We start from the raw sequence: 14,675 nt of genomic DNA on the forward strand, positions 1-14,675 counted from the left end.
TTCTAGAGCCCTGGAATTTGGGGGAGAATGCTTTTTGTTATATACATCTTGGAGACTGACATTGTATTTTAATTTATTGAAGACGGAGAAATTCTGCAGAAAGAAGACAGTTTTATTTCTTGACTCCAACTCATTTGAACATATAGCACCTATTAGTGTCTTGTAGACCCTGTGTTTTTGGGAACATACTTTGGGAAATGTTGATCTGTTTCATTTTACATGTGAGGAATATTCTGGGTCATATAGCTAAGTGATGGCAGGCTTCAAGTGCATCCCGTCCCTTCATTTATTATTCTACATGAGCGGTTCTTTTTCTGCTATACCACCTTGTTTCTCTTAAGTATTTGATTTATATTAGAAATAAAAGTATAATTGTTGTCATGTGAACGTGTATAGCAAGTATATAGCAAGTATATATACCATCTGGCAGAAGTTTAAGAGTATGTTGTGAGAAGTATAGCACTGACATATTTGCAGCCTCGTTTAATTGGCCCTGTCATTGTAAATGGTTTGCAGACCTTAAGGATGGGCCTCGTATGAGTTAGCATATTCCTAGGGGAGATCTGAAACTAGGAGAGAAAGAGCTAGTTAACTCCATGAACTCAGAGATAGGAACTCTAATCAGAACTTGCTCTGTGCTTCAGTTAGTAAAACATAGGACATTTTACTTACTTTACTTTGTTTTTCTTATGTTTTATAGTTAAAACTTGACATTGCTAACAAAGTAAAGGACCTAGTTAAACATTTGCAGTCCCATTTATCTATTTCATGTGTTAAGCATTTATTTCAGCAATGGAATAAGAAAGTGGTACCAAAAAGAATGTCAAATTCTGAAAATAATGGCAGTCTTTTGGAGACTAAAAGATTTATCAAAGAGGTGAAAAGAATGGATATTGGAGATGTTCCTGAAGATGTATTGGTAGATTAAGGTATTTTCTGGCCTTTTTGGAAATAACTTGGACGATAGACCATAAAACAGCAGGAAGTCAGGATTTTTAAAGTATTAGCTGTATTTATCAGAGACTTGATTCAAGTTTTAAAGGAAGAATGGAAAAAGATTTTCCAACTCAAACACTATAATCTTGTATTCTGAATAAAACTTAAAGAAGTGCCTTATTTAAACATGTGAAGGAGTATACAAGAATTTCATTTCTTGAAGAAGTTATATTCACATTTGTTGTTTTCTCACTGATTAAATTGAAAGCTTGAGTTGTGGTAATAGTGGCACTTACAAGGCCTTAATCCAGGATCTGTGATGGCCTTTAGAAAGCTGTATGGATAGCCCACGTGGTTTTAACTAAGCTTCATGTATCTCTTTTATGTCAAATCACATTTCTAAAGTTGATTTGATGGTAATGATGTTCTTTTCCTTTCAGGCCATTTCACCATCTTCTTTTTTGGCAGTATTTTCATTTTCACGACCTGGATCGTGACTATAAAATCTTATTTCTAAAATGTTTGGAAAGTTGGATTGTCTGTGAAAGCTGTGAATGGTTGGTAAAATATCAGGATTAATGTTTTTTTTTTTTTTCCCCCAGAATGTAAATTTAGTATAGCATATCAGGTTGGGCATTCTTTATTTTCCTGGTTTGCAGTTTCATTACTGTGTAGGTATTAAATACCTCATGAGTATTTGGCAAACTTGGGCTTTCTTAATTTCTGATGGTTTACTGACTGACATGGACCCCAAAGTTCAGGATGCCATCTGTGACTTCTTTTTGCCACTGCAGGCTCAATGGCCAGACAAGTTATATAGGACTAGAGTAGATTAAAGGTGTTATTTATAATTAAATAATTCTCTAGTCTTTTAGAAAACCTTGCTGTCTTTGTTGTTAAGGAATTTGAAAGCATCTTGTTCTTGTATAAACTACTGAGTACTTCTCATATCATACTCACAAAGAGATATTATATTGATTTTTATTAGGTTTCATCAGAATGAGGAAGGGAATGACCTTCCTTTGATCTTGTTTTTATATACAGAAGAATTTGAGTAGAAATAATGAAAGCCACCTGTAAATAATTTTAAAAATACATTAAAATTTAGGACAGCTACAACAGACATACAAAATATTATATACGCTAACAAACGAAAGACTGTTATCTAAGTAGCAGAATTGAGCTCTGAATTAGTAGAGAATAAAATCCAATTGTTACTGCTAGATCATTATTAACACTGCTCATAACAGAAGTGATGACTTAATATAATGTTTATTAATTTAATGTTTATATTTAATGACTTAAATATAATGCTTAAAGTACGTTAAGATAATTAAACTCATTGAACTTTTTATGAGATTTTTATACTTTTAAGAGACTGTCCTATATATTTGTTAGACAGGTTAATAGATACATGTGACATGTAAACTAGAAATTAAAAATCTGAATCTTGATTTTTTGGAGATCCTTTCATGATAGAAGAATTTCGAATTACCATTTCAACAGACTTTTAGATATAGGCCTTTTGGGTTCTGTAGAAACATCTGTTTCTAGATTATTTATGGTGCTGATACTGAGTTTTGCTATACTTTATTTCTAAGTCTTTTTGCCTTGCAGACTTTCCTGGGTTGGTAGAAATGGCAAAACAAAAGAAGAAAATTTCAGTTCTACTTAAAGCGTTTATTCTAGCATTTTATCACATTCTAAGTATTTTAAAAGCAAATATTGCTAATCAAAATAATATAATTTGGGAAAGTATAAAATTAGTTAAAACTCAGGATCTTGGAGACAGATTGGTTTTCTGTTTCCTAGTCTACAACTTACTAGATTTGTGATCTTAGATGAGTTAACTTTACTGCTTTGTGCCTTAGTTTATTCTAAGTAAACTTGTGACGATTGTATTGTATGTCATGGAGTTGTGAGGTTGAGTGAGGCCATATATATAAAACGCGTACTATATTGCTGTATACTAAGCTCTCCGTAAGTGTTTAAAAAAAAACCAGGTTACGAGTATTTACTTGTAACTCATTTTTTAAGTGAAGGTTTATTAATTGAGAATTTTGTCATTTGATTTTTAGGAAAAAAAATTGTAAGAGGGATATTTATGGCACTGTACTTTCTTATGGAGATTTTTAAGAAAATGAGCACAAATTTTTATTCTTTGAATTTTTTATTATGCAGGAATAAAAATTCACATGTAGTAATTCAAAATCTGAAGATTTTTTGTTTTTTAGCCAATTACTCCTATATGCTTGCTTTAGTCCAAAGTTCATTTCCATGCTAGTTTAACATAAACATAATTCAGTTTCTCTGTTTGTAGAAGAGAAGATATTTTTTTATCTCTGATTTCTTCCAAATCAGAGTTCTCTGTATAGAACTATTTATCAAAAAAATTAAAAAGCATAAGCAAGACTATCACTATCTGATTAGTTTTCTGATGTTAGTACAGAACATTAATGCTGTTATTTCTATTGCTGTTGGTGCTGCTGCTGCTGCTAAGTCGCTTCAGTCGTGTCCGACTCTGTGCGACCCCATAGACGGCAGCCCACCAGGCTTCCCCGTCCCTGGGATTCTCCAGGCAAGAACACTGGAGTGGGTTGCATTTCCTTCTCCAGTGCATGAAAGTGAAAAGTGAAAGTGAAGTTGCTCAGTTGTGTCCAACTCTGGCGACCCCATGAACTGCAGCCTACCAAGGCTCCTCCGTCCATGGGATTTTCTAGGCAAAAGTACTGGAGTGGGGTGCCATTGCCTTCTCCGTATTTCTACTAGTGTTAGTTTTTAAAGAAAGATTGAAGTGCACTTTATGTCAAATTATTCAGAACCTTTTAATTTTATTTTAAAACAAACTTAGGTCTACCAAAGTTGCAGAAATAGTACATAGAATTCGCCCAGCTTTTGCTAATATTTGTAGAACAAATGTAGACATCAGGAGTTAATACTAACCATCTGTAAGTTTATTTGCATTTTGATCATAGTCCATTAATGACCTTATTTTGGTCCAGGATCCTATCTAGAATTTCACAGTGTATTTAATTGTCATGTCTGTTTAATCTTCTTCAGTCTGGGCTAGTTCTTCATTGTCTTTGCCTTTTGTAACCGTGACATTTTTGAAGAGTACTGGTTAGTTAGACTATTTTTTAACTTGTGTGTCTGACGTTCTTTCATAATCAGATTGAGAATTAAACATTTTTGGAAAAGATTCCACTGAAGTGATGTTATGTCCTTATCAGTACATTGTATCAGGAGGTACATGGTACCGATTTGTCCTGATACTGGTGGTGATAAAAGTTAATTTGGTTAAGGAAGTGTCTGTCAGGTTTCTACACTATTAATTTACTTTTTTCCTATAATAACAAGTGTCTTGTGGGAGATATTTTAATACTGTGTCAATATTGTTTCTCATCATATTTCCATTAATTTTAACATTAAATTACTTTCATTATGGTTTTCTTTTTTTGAAATATAGAAGCCTTTTTCATTTAAAGGAGGCAGTGGTAAATTTAAATGTTTCTGTGTTTAGTTATCTTGACCCTGAAGTTGCCTTTTTAAATGCAGCTTGACTCTGAATTTGACTTTTTTTATAGTTGATATATATTTTTAGGATTGCCTTTTATCCTTCATTCTGTAGTGCATTAACTGCTCTAAAAATGTATTGCACCTTTTCTTCTTCTTTTTTTTTTTAACCTTTTTTACTTCCCTATCTTATAGCTAGTAGAACCTGAAGATACAGTTGGATTAGCTATTGCTTTTCTCTCTTTTAACAAATACTTAATATTTAAACCTAATAGAGTAACTTGAGCCCCAAATTTTGGGATTAGTATCTTTTCCAAAAGGATGAAGAAAAAAATATATTGGTAAATCTTGGAATTTGGTTAGATTCTTAAAATAATCTAACAGGTTTCTTTCACTCTCATTATATTTTCTTCTCTGTTAGTTTATTGCTTTCCATGCTTTATGTTCCTTAATTTCCAGGCTTTCTTCCTTATTTTAGTATTTATAAGGTGTATCCATTTTGATAATATATACATAGTTGTGGTTAGCTATAACCTTTTCTCGGAAGTTAAGCAGGGTCGGGCATCATTAGTACTTGGATGGGGGATACTGCCTTTTCCTTCAGATACAACACAGTACTGTGGCTAACTAATTCTAAGGAAGCTGGGCTTTGTCTGTCTGTCTGCCTTTTCGACAAGATCTCTCACTTTTTAAAATTTAAAAGTGAAATTGGATGTTTTGGCAATATCCAGTTTGTTTTCTTACTAATTTTGGTCTGGAAAAGAACATTAGAAAATTTATAATGGGTCTTGTAATTTAGCTAAAATTTGTGTCACCTCAGGATAATACCTGTGAAGTTTCAGGTGATCGATCATACAAAGAAATTAACCCTATATGCTAATGGACGCCACCCCCCCCCAATAAAAAGAGAATCCATGAAACAAATACTTATGATGATTTTTACTTCCTTTAGGATAAGAAAGCCTAACTTTAGACATCAGCTGCTTGACAAAGTTCTCCTTAACTTTTTGTTTTTTGACCAGTGGGCTTCATTCGTTTGTAAAACCTTTACTGAATTTATTTAACTCAAGTGTGTATGGGGGCTGGAGTTGCAAAGACTCACTGCTTCTCTTAAGGATGTTCTTTCATTTTCTTCTTAATGCCAGTTGGGCCTGATTTGGACATGTGAAGGGATTTGTGGGAAATTCTTATTCTTTGCAGAAATGCCTTAGAACTAGTAAGAATAAATGAAAAAGAACAAGAAGAAGAAATTTCTGTGTCACGTTCCCAGTTTTGAGTGAAAGTGAAGTCACTCAGTTGTGTCCGACTCTTTGCGACCCCATGGACTGTAAGCTTACCAGGCTCCTCTGGAGGAGGCAAGAGTACTGGAGTGGGTTGCCATTTCCTTCTCCAAGGGATCTTCCCAACCCAGGGATCGAACCCATGTCTCCCACATTGTAGGTAGACGCTTTACCATCTGAGCTACCATGTGACTCTAAGATGTTTTGTTTTATGAATTATCTGTAAATTTATAATTTAGACTTCAAATTAGTCTTCTATAACACAAGAGAATATAAATCATAGTCTTCATAGAAATATGTTATCTTCTATTTCATTGATTAAAAATGATTCCGTGAATCTTTCTCTCTTTTTGTTGGTATTAGAAATGCTTAGACCTAATAAATATTATATGCTTATTTGGTAATTTAGTATTGAGAACAAATATTGCAAATAGTCTGTACATTTCAGGAGAGTTTCTTAAGAGTGGTATTCATATATAAAATACTTAGATTGTTTCCAATTTGAATGTAACTTAATATTCAGTAAGAATCTTTAAACTTTAATAATGGAAAATACTAAAATGATAGATGAATAGACAGACTTTCTGCCTCCTTGTTTGAGTTCTTTTGTGGCATTTCAGCATTGCTGATTTTCTTAGCTTTGGTTTGGAATTTCTTCTTTATTGGTTGAACTGTAAATCCTGAAGCGGGGTAATTTCTTTTTTCCCTCTTGAAACATTACATCGAAGAATGCTGTCTGTTAAAACAGAATTAGGTTAGGTCCTACTGTGTCTTTCTTGTGAGCCTCAATCAGTAGTAGTCTTGCAAAGGCTATTCTTTCTTGTTTGAATAATGATCTCATTTTGAAAGTGCCTTTACATTTTTCTGTGTAAGTGATTATCAATCCATAGTCTTCATAAATTAATTCCTGAAGCAAGAGAGATACAGTTCTCCTCAGTGATTCAAATAATTCCTGTTTAAGGAAATCTGTTTAGTTCATTTTTGAGTATGAATATGTTGAATCCACAAGTTTTGGCATACTTTAGGCAAAATAGAGAGGTGATATCTTGAAAGTAATCTGACTTGGGAGAATTTCATAAGTGAGTCTATTTCTCCAGTCAGCTCTCTTATTTTACTTACCCTATAACTTAACCTAAGGACATTTGGCTTTTTAAAATCGAAGTTTGTTGCCTTTTTAATTTATATATTCTGTGGGGCCTGGTAATTCAAGGATTTGGAGCTCCTACTTAAGGAGAAACTGTAAATTTAGACCATTATTAATCTGAGCAAGATAATGATTTCTTGGGAGTTGTTTCTCATTTTCAAAGTGTAGTGGGCTTCTAAATTTAAATTTAGAATTGAGTAATTTTTTTCCATAATGGAATTCCCTGAGTAATTTTTTTCCATAATGGAATGCTCCCTTTTTGCATATATTTTCAATCAGATATATTGCTATACTACTGATTAGTATTTATAAAATGAAGAAAAACTAATAAATTTGGAAAATCATATCTTTATAGTTTCTGAATAAATTTTAAACTGTATCTTAGTTAAGTTTTACTTAGCTCTTATTCATTTGGGAGTCTTTAAATTTCCATGATTTATATTGAAATATTATTAGATAATGAAAAATAATTTGTCAAGAAAATTGATCAGAAAAGGGTAGAGGTTGATTGTTTAATAATTTTGAAAGTGATTTTGTCATACCTGTTTTCACGGTATAGGTCCACTGAAAACAAATGAGGTACCTCTGATGTATCAGTTTTAAGCCTTTCTCATCTGTTAAAGAGCCACTCCTTAAGAACTCCAGCTGTGGAATAGTTTGCTAATCTATTTGTGATTTTTGACCTTTGAAAATACCTATTTAGATTTTGTTTTCTTGAGAGATTGAATATTCAGATCTTTTCTTTTGGTGCTCTTTTCCTCTTGTTATCCCTCACATTCCTCCTAATGTGATTTTACTGTAAAATACTGTTTAAAGACCCTGGGATTTAAAATCTGTTGGAAATTTGAAGAAAAAATAGCTGCCACATAAACTCATAAAATACTGTTGTAGTTATTTATTTGATATCTCTTGTTAGATGACAGTTTCACCCCCTTGACTTCCTTTTACTTCTTTTTTCATTTCTTTAAATTTTGGAAATTATAGATTTGATGGTTAAATTTATAGGTTGTCTAAATCCAAACCATTTTCATTTCTCACTTGTACAGAATTTAATATAGTCCTAAGGTACCAAAGGGTTATTACCTCATTCCTTCATCTTCAGGCTTAAAAAGATCTTTTTTTCACTCTAATTGTTGTTAGGTAATGGAATAACCATTCCTTTTCAGCTGTTGGCATTTTTCCAAACTGGCCGGCAGAGCCAGGAGGAAGTGAAGGCATTAAAACTAACTTTGGTTGGTTGCTACCTTCTTAGTGCTGAACCTATAACCTTTGTGAGTTGATTGATAGAGAACAAGAGAGTGCAGTCCTCGTTCCACTAACAGGTAAGGAACCCTTGTGATGACCAGTCGGGGTGAGAGAGAAATAATTTGATAGCATTTTTTCTTAATTTATCCCCAAATACAACATGTCCCTGAAGTCAGACAGTGAACTGCCCATGTTCCAGACAGCAGGAGCATACAGCACCTTTCTATTTAGAATAAGATCTGAAATTTAATAGGGATGTATCACTCAGTACCATAGAATACAATCGATCTGTTTTCCATTGTTAAAATTTATCCTGCAGTCCCTCTAACTTTAAATATTATATATCTGCCTATCTTTATTCTCCTTTCAGCTTTTCCTTGATCAGATACTATGTGCTTTGAACTTCCTTCTCTTGTTCACCTTATTTCTATAATAAAGTGAACTTATTTTCCAGTATCTTTATCATCATCTATTATTTGGGTATATCTTAACTGCTTTAATTTCTACATTGAAGCAATTAATGATTATTTCCTGGTCCTTCTTGACCCCAAACCAAATAATCATATGTTTGAAAAGGATTTTTAGTCTGTATTGCCTATGTCCACTATTCTGCCCTCCCACTTTTAAAGATGAGTGCTTGAAGAATAAATCCTTTTCAGTGACAGTAGGCACAGCTTGATAAAATTCAGGTTTATTTTTATACTGCTATAATAAGGGGCTGTAGTCTGATTAATTCTTTAAATTACTGAAGAATTAAAAAACTGAGAACAAATTCCGCTTCTTAAGGCAATTCCCAAGGTTTAGTGGTATTCCTGTTAATATGCTTGATTATTCTATTTCTGCTTTTCAATCCATCGTCTTCTCTTTGACAGCAGAATTAATTGGGACTCCTCCTTTAATATATCTGAGGTCAAGTGCCTTTGCCTGTCCCTTTAAGATCTTGTTTACCAGTCCTAATTTATCATTTTTGTATTTGGTCTTCCACTTGACATTGAGTGGTTTGTCACACCCTGTGTTATGACTTAGACCAAGCTAGTTCCCTTCTTAGTAGTTACTGAGGAATTAATCATTTGTGGTGAAAGGCTTCTAAAATTCAAATTAAGAAGGCATGGAAGAATGTGTGCCCAGAGGCAGCCCCTTTTTGTCCTGAGGATAAGTCATTACAAGCTCAATGACCAGAGAATGTAATTTCTTAATAAGAGTTTTTTCTTAAATCTATATTCAGCTCTCTATTTCAGTGCTTCTCTCCTACCAGAGGTGCAAGGAGTGATCCTAGAACCACAGATACAGCCAAGACCACGGAGAGCTTTTGACGTCAGGGGTCCACTTTCTCCACTGAACCTTTGGAGGCAGAATATCCAGCTTCTGGAGAGAGTTGGGAAAGGGTAATAAACAAGTGGGTGCTTTCCGTTATTTACTTGGGTTTATTTATAGACTGGAGTGTCCTTCCATTGCCCATGTAATTCTGTTGTTTACTCCTTGGGTTCATAGAAGAACCAAGTGGGGCTGCAATCTGTTTTTCTAAGAATGCTAACTAGTGCCCTTTCAGAAAAGAGACTTAAGATGTATTTAATTTTCTCTCCAGATAATTAAAGCAGTGGCTGATTTGGGGGCACTGATTTGGTGAATGCCTGTGTAGTCCACAGGAATTTTTAAAAGGAAATATTTGCCCATTTTAACCTTTACTGGTAGCAGTGTACTTCTCAGTGCTCTTTTATATTCCAGTATTTAAGAAGTTTCTGTATTTTGTCTTTGGGCAAACTGGACATCTGTATTTTCCTGATTTATACATCTGATGTCCAGGTGTTATCCTACCCTATTAGTGAGAACTTTTTGGTCTATTTTCCTATGTTGAACTTTAGGACTCCATATCAGGTAGATCTTTAACAAGATGCAATGATAGTACCATTATGGTTTTACTGTCAAATTTAGGCTTCATTCTTTAATACGATACATATGAATGAATATGTTTCAGGAGATGCTATCCCTGAAAGCTTTGTTAAATATACTCACAAGTAGTTTTCCAGTCCCTAGGAATAATGTTATTTGTGGCAAAAGAACCTTGTCCTAGATTTTCCCCATGGCATTAATACGGTTTTCTGTTAGTATCTTTGATGCCAAGGGTAGGATTTGATTTCAGGAAGTTCTTATCATCTACAGTGGGTAGAATGTGAACTTTGGTGCCTTTGGCAAGTTTTCACTTTTTCCTTAGTGGATTCCTTCTGTGACTCCAGGTATCTTGATAATGGGAGACTGGTTTATTTGTTCTCTAATTGCCCAGATTTCTTTCAACTGGTAAACATCCTCCTTCAGCCAAAGGAACTCCTCTAGCAGAGCCTTCAAGGATGATATCTGTCACACATGCAGCAACTGCAGTTTGGAAGGCAGTGGTGAACGGAGCCATGCACTATGTCTAGAAGACACAAGGATGAGAGAGCCACCTGATCTTGTCATTGATAAACTTTAAGATTTTCTCTGGTGTACTTTTGATCTGGAAATGGAAAGGCTCAAATAATAACGTAATTTTTTCAGATTGGAACTTTACATGACCATGAAACTATTCCTTTCTATTCAGAAGACTGAACTAGAGGAAGCATGAGAGACTCCTTTCTTTAAAAAAGCAGCTCTCTATCTGTTTCACTTAAAAGATTTGTGGGATTGAAAATCACCCTAATGAAGCAGGCAGACCTTTTGGTAGTCTCGGAGACCCAGAAAACTTAATGAAACTTGTCTTTTGTTGCCCAACACTGAAAAGAACTAGGAAGTAAAGGGTGAAGATCTTAATTATTCCTAAATTACTTTTAATATTAGGATGTACTTTTTTGGTTTATCTTTTTCTAATCTTGAGCCTTATTCTTGTCGAATCAACAGATTCCAGTATAGAAGTAGAAGCACCTTCTAAATTAAGTCTTTAAAAGTAAATACCTGTTAAAGTTGAGGTACTGTTCTGCATTTGCAGGCATTCTAAAGTTGAATGATCCTGAAACAAAGAGGTATTTTATAGACCAAAGGCAAGTAGTAGTAGTAGAATAAGCCTCTGTGTGTGAATTAAGTGTTGCAAGAAAGTTATCCAAACTATGGATTTGATAAATTGATAGAAGTAGCTATCAAAATGTTTTATTTCTCTTTTTAGTATCTATTAAAACTAGTCAGTTGAAAGCTACTAAAGAAGTTTTTTAAAGTTACACGATGCTGCCAGTTTGTTTTATTTGGTCTCAACTTTAAGAATGGAAATTCTAGAGGTAACACTCTGGAAGCATCTAAATGTTTTAGGAATCTTAAGAGGTTTTAGAAGCCACACTTGCTAGGTTATAACCTGGCCTTTAGTCTTTGTTGGCTATGTGTGGGACCCTTTTTCCCCTCATTAATTATACATAAACTTTGATATGTATGGTACTTAAAAGTAAGTTTAAAAGATCAGTTTGAGCTAAAATTTCCCAGGAGAGCTCTGAGTTCCAATAAATGATTACAACTTTTTACTCTTGATTTGCTTTTGTTAAAAGTTAATAAGATAGTTTTTACAAACACATATAAATTAAAAAATAACTACTCAACATTTTAGAACTCAGGGAACTGAAGGCCAGTTTATGGCCTTTCGTTTCAGTTTTGAAGAGAAATGATTTAGTCTCTTAATCCCATTCATCTCATGCTTTGATTAAATTTTAGCTTTGTTCCTTAAAGTGTGCAAAAGAAATGTAAGTGCATTTCTATTCATCTCATGCCACTGAAAGCTATTTAAAAGTGAAACTTCATGTATATTAATGTGAACTGATTTGTTTAAACTTTTATTTTGATTCATTTTCTTTCAGATTTTTAAATATTTCATGTCACAATATGCAATCCTATATTTTTCAGTGTTTATTTTATGAATATTAATATAAGCTAATTTTTTTCTAGAATGACTAATTGTGTAACATTTGTATTATGTGATCATTTGAAAAACTAATAAATATTTTCTCCTTGAAAAAAATGCACTTACTGATAAATGGCTTATTTTTCTTTCAGGAGTAGAAAATGGAAACTATAACAGTATTTTAAAATGTATTTTAATTTTATGTGTCTTCCTCTAAGTATTTCTGAATATATATCCTTATATGTCTTAAACTTTTTTGAGAAAAAAATGATTTAAACTGTTGAATTAAAATGACTTCACTGGGTCACACAGTGCCATATTAAGGAAATAGGTGATCTATTAGTCTTGTTTTTGCACTTTACTGATTAGCTTCACCTTAGCTTTGTTTCCAGAATTGGATTTTTTTAGATGCCATTTTCGTATGTCGATTTTGCAAACCGTTAAAACTTGAGTTAATATTGCAAATATCAGGAGTAATACACTCAAGTCTTTTAAAGTGAGATCTTGCTAAACATAGACCCTTAGAAAATTGCATACAGAAGACAGTTCTTCGAGTCAGAAAAAGAATATTTGAGAATAATGACTTATTGGAGAACTGTTTTATTAGTGGGTGCTGTTAATAGGAGAAGAAAGTATTTTACATTTTGGTGTTCTACTTGAACAAGTCATTGGAGAAGAGGAAATCTTAACTTACAGAGTCTCTTTCTTTTAACCTTATCAAGAGAACATGGGAAAGGATAAAATTTGGTTTTCATGATTCTTGTCTTTATATCTACATAAACTTAATTAGAGCCATTAGAACAATTTACTTTTCTATGCAGAGTCTGCCAGAAACAAGAGGAGATTTCCCTTTTGGTTTGATGAAAATTTGTAAGAAGCAGACTGCTAAAATTAAAAAACTTTATGGTGGAGTCCTAGGTGACAAATAAGTTTAGTTAATGACAACTTGTGGATTAAAATGACCTAATTTGGCTCTGTAAAGAAATTATACTCTGAAAAAAAGAATTATAAAAGGATATTATGATTTAGAGTAGCCACTGTATTTGGGGTGTGGGAGAGGAGCTAAAATTCTTGTCTTTACTAGTCTAGTAATTTGGAAAAGATGAGTAAAAATACTGTGGATAAAATTTTGTTTTTAGAATTAAAGGTATTGAAAGATTCACAGACAAAATGTATTTCTATGAAAGATGGGAGGCTATGTTTCCTTGAGTACAAAAGAATTTAGAAGCCTTAACTATGTGTATTTAAAAGATGTAGGGCAGGGAGTGTTAAATAAAAGCATTACACTGGAAATTTCAAACATATTGTAAAAATAGTGATGACATGAGAGTTTTAAAAATAATTTTCATTACATGAACTCTTCCCTACACTATCAGTAGCTTCAAAATAAAAACGTTTATGAATATTGAACATGGCTTTATGTTTGAGGTATAAGAACTAGGCTTATTGTTTCACTGTGATTCGTAGGACTAGCTATAGAATAAAATAGTTTTTTTTAATTTGAGTAAAGAACTTTTTTTTAATAACTTCTGTTTTAAAGGAGATAAATGTCAATAAGAAGTGTGACTACAAGTACTGACCTTGTAGCTATTGTAAATATGTCCATAAATCTTACTCGATTTTGCTGTATTGAAACACTTGAGCAAAGTGTCAGTGCCTAGATGTCCTAAGCAATTTCTTGATTTTAAAAATTCAGGTATTTTAATTTCCCATTTAAGAAAGTTCACATTAACTTAGTCTTGAAATGTGAAAGGTTTGTATTTCCAAAATAAGCACATAGGTGCTCTTTAAAGGTTTTTCCCACTTAAATGTACATCTAAGGTACTCAGATTACTGCAGTAAGAAAAAACAAAAAATGCTAGGGAACTTTGAAGTGTGCATCGGAGTTTTCAGGAATTGTGATGAAAGTGATCTCTACTGAAGAGGTAAGCTATGGCATGTAGGTAGAAAATGTTCAAAATATTTTCAGTGTAACATCTGATGATAAAGTGACCTACAACAGATTTCCTTGGATTTTCAGACAGATGTAGAGTTAGGGAAAGAATTTTTCTTTAAATTTGCCCCAGAGAAGAGCAATGGATAAACCACAAATTTGTTTGGAGTGAATTTAGGAACATACGTCTATCTACATTGTACTCTCTGTACCTGGCCTCCTGTATTCCAGGCATCTCCTACCCTTGCTCTTTTTTTTTTTAAACCCTTGTTCTCTTAATGTTTATGATCCATACTTAACTTAGTATTTCTTATGTGCTGAGCACTGTTAAAATACTGTACTTTACATGGAAAGTTGAGTACATATTTCATGAGGTTATTCCCTGGTTGTTGGTTGTGTATGCCTATTTTTATTAAACCTAAAATGTAGAAAGTAGCTGTACTGAGTAATTTTAACTTTGGTTTGAGAAGTTAATTTGAGTTTTATAAACATTCACTTTCACTGTAACTCAGAGGAATCTTTAAGAAATAATATTGTTGGCTAGTATATACAAAATTGTTCAGACAAGATATTTATAAGGTTATTCCATAAGGTATATTAAGTGGGTTCAAAGAATCAAAAGTTAGCATAATATTCAGTCTATCTAGAAACAAAGGAAAATGTAATATTCAGTACAGATGAGCTAGAAATATGATTTAGGATTTTTTTTTTCTAAAATTATGTTATTATAATTTACTCAGTAGATGGCAACATAAAAAACAATACTCTTCC

At 33.0% G+C, this 14,675-nt stretch overlaps 1 protein-coding gene across 12 annotated transcripts in view; it reads left to right on the forward strand.

Moving 5' to 3' along the window:
- TSC22D1 (TSC22 domain family member 1) overlaps positions 1 to 14,675 on the forward strand; it is a 123,631-nt gene that overhangs the window by 21,462 nt on the left and 87,494 nt on the right. For 2 of the 12 annotated variants that reach the window (XM_006053400.4, XM_006053395.4), the window contains 2 exons: positions 9,357 to 9,503; positions 10,400 to 12,092. The exons of 2 other annotated variants lie outside the window; for them this stretch is intronic. In XM_006053400.4, coding sequence (XP_006053462.2) covers positions 9,357 to 9,503; positions 10,400 to 10,535 — 283 coding nt within the window. In that variant the 3' untranslated portion in view covers positions 10,536 to 12,092. Of the gene's footprint in view, positions 1 to 8,039; positions 9,323 to 9,343; positions 12,093 to 14,675 lie in introns of those variants that run through there. 8 more of the 12 variants (XM_025263017.3, XM_006053397.4, XM_006053396.4 and 5 more) reach the window with 7 other exon arrangements.

Source organism: Bubalus bubalis, chromosome 13 (genome assembly GCF_019923935.1).
Source record: "Bubalus bubalis isolate 160015118507 breed Murrah chromosome 13, NDDB_SH_1, whole genome shotgun sequence".
NCBI classification, from domain to species: Eukaryota; Metazoa; Chordata; class Mammalia; order Artiodactyla; family Bovidae; genus Bubalus; species Bubalus bubalis.